The following is a 1,923-nucleotide window of genomic DNA, read 5'->3' as shown; positions in this document are numbered from 1 at the left end:
GAATATTGAAAGTGCCATGGGCTGCCAAAAGAACCAACAGATCTGTGTTGGAAGAAGTACAGCCAGAGTACTCCTTGGAGGCCAGGATGGCCAAACTTCATCTCTCATGCTTCGGACATATTGTCAGGAGGGACCAGTTGCTGGAGAAGGATACCATGTTTGGTTGGGTTGAAGGTCAAAGAAATAGAGGAAGATCCCAAATAAGATGGATTGGCAAAGTGGCAGCATCAGTGGACTCACACGTGGCAACAATAGCGAGGTTGGGTCAGGATCAGGCAGTGTTTCATTCTGCTGTACATAAGGTCCCTATGAATCAGTACCGACTTGATGGCACCTAACAAAGACAGCAACAACTTACACTTTGTCGGCCAGGTAGTTGACTTCCATGTTTTTTTGCATAGACGAGTAAATACTTCTAGTGTTTTATCCATTTGTTGAAAGCATGTTGTTTTGTTGTCTTAAGTGTCGTCAAGTTGGTTTCTACTCCTAGGGCCTCTATGTAGCATTTCCAAGTAGCAACTGATTGGTTTGATCTGTCAGCCATGCGGCTCACAATCCAGTGCTTATCTTGCAGCCCACATCAGGAATCTGTATTATGCATGTTGCTCGTTCTTGTTAAGTGTGTTGAGTTGATTCTGACTCATAGCAACCCTACGTACAACAGAACAAAACATGGCCCGGTCCTATGCCAACTTCACAATCATTGGCATGCTTGAGCCCATTGCTGCTGCCACTGTGCCAATCCATCTTGTTGGGGTCTTCCTCTTTTTCACGGACCCTCCACTTTATGAAGCATGATGTCCTTCTTCAGGGACTGGTCCTTCCTGACAATATGTCTAAAGTATGAGAGATGAAATCTGGCCATCCTGGCTTCTAAGAAGCATTCTGACTGTACAGAATGCTTCCAACACAGATTTTTTTTTTTTTTTTTTTTTCTGGCAGTCCATGATTCTTTTAATATTCTTGTTCAACACAATAACTCAAATGTATCATTTATTGTGTGGTCTTTCTTATTCACTGTCTAACTTTCATGTGCATATGAGGTTATTGAATATACCCTGTGTTTGGTCAAGTACACCTTAAACTGACATCTTTACTCTTGAACACTGAATAGTGGATACTTCATCAACATCGGTAGAATAGAGGTGATGTGGTAAATAAAATGCTTTGGATCTATAAAACGTATACAAATTGTAGATCTGACTTACAAATAGAGTAGCATGTTTCTTAATTAGAATGGCCAGCATTTAAATGTGTAATTTTGGGCAAGTTATTTTATCTCTATTGAATAAGATATCTTCTTTGCATTGAAGTACTGACTGTTATTGCTTGAGATAATTACAAGAAAAGTTTCCGGCACTTAGTAGGTGCTCAGTAAATTTTAGTCATTGTTTTCTTTTTTTTTAAGCCATTGATTTCTGCATTTGTAGTTTGTTAGTCTTTTGCAGCAAAGATGCTATTATTATACTTGCTGGTTGAAGTTAGGTAAATTTGTCTTTCTTCAAATACATTTTCTTTAACCACAGTATATCAGAGTGAGATGGTTTCTATAGTAAATTGTATTTGCTTGCAGGAATGTGGAAGTACTCCGTGTTTCCCCATTGATTCTTCATTTGGTTTTTCTTGTTATCCTAGGGCTTTGGTTAGGAGTGGAATGGGACAACCCTGAGAGAGGGAAGCATGATGGCAGCCATGAAGGGACCGAGTATTTTAAATGCAGGTAAGCTTTCACGACGAATTGTTTTATTTTTAAGGTTTTTATTGTGGATTGAGTGAAAGTTTACAGGGCACATCATCAGTTTCACATTCAGCCATTCGTATGATTTGTTTCATTACATTGATTACAATCCCCTCCATACATCATCAGTCAACAGTGTTTCTCTCTATCCTCTTTGGCTTTTCTCCTTTTTTGGGGGGGTGGGG

General features: G+C 39.5%; 1 protein-coding gene across 1 annotated transcript in view; it reads left to right on the top strand.

Moving 5' to 3' along the window:
* Nucleotides 1–1,923, top strand: part of TBCE (tubulin folding cofactor E) — a 109,504-nt gene that overhangs the window by 10,796 nt on the left and 96,785 nt on the right. The window contains exon 2 of the mRNA XM_006868565.1: nt 1,636–1,720. Coding sequence (XP_006868627.1) covers nt 1,636–1,720 — 85 coding nt within the window. The remainder of the gene's footprint in view (nt 1–1,635; nt 1,721–1,923) is intronic.

This window comes from Chrysochloris asiatica, unplaced genomic scaffold, assembly GCF_000296735.1.
Source record: "Chrysochloris asiatica unplaced genomic scaffold, ChrAsi1.0 scaffold00119, whole genome shotgun sequence".
NCBI lineage: Eukaryota > Metazoa > Chordata > Mammalia > Afrosoricida > Chrysochloridae > Chrysochloris > Chrysochloris asiatica.
Note: the sequence above shows the minus strand (reverse complement) of the source record. Positions and strands in the feature narration are given on the sequence as shown.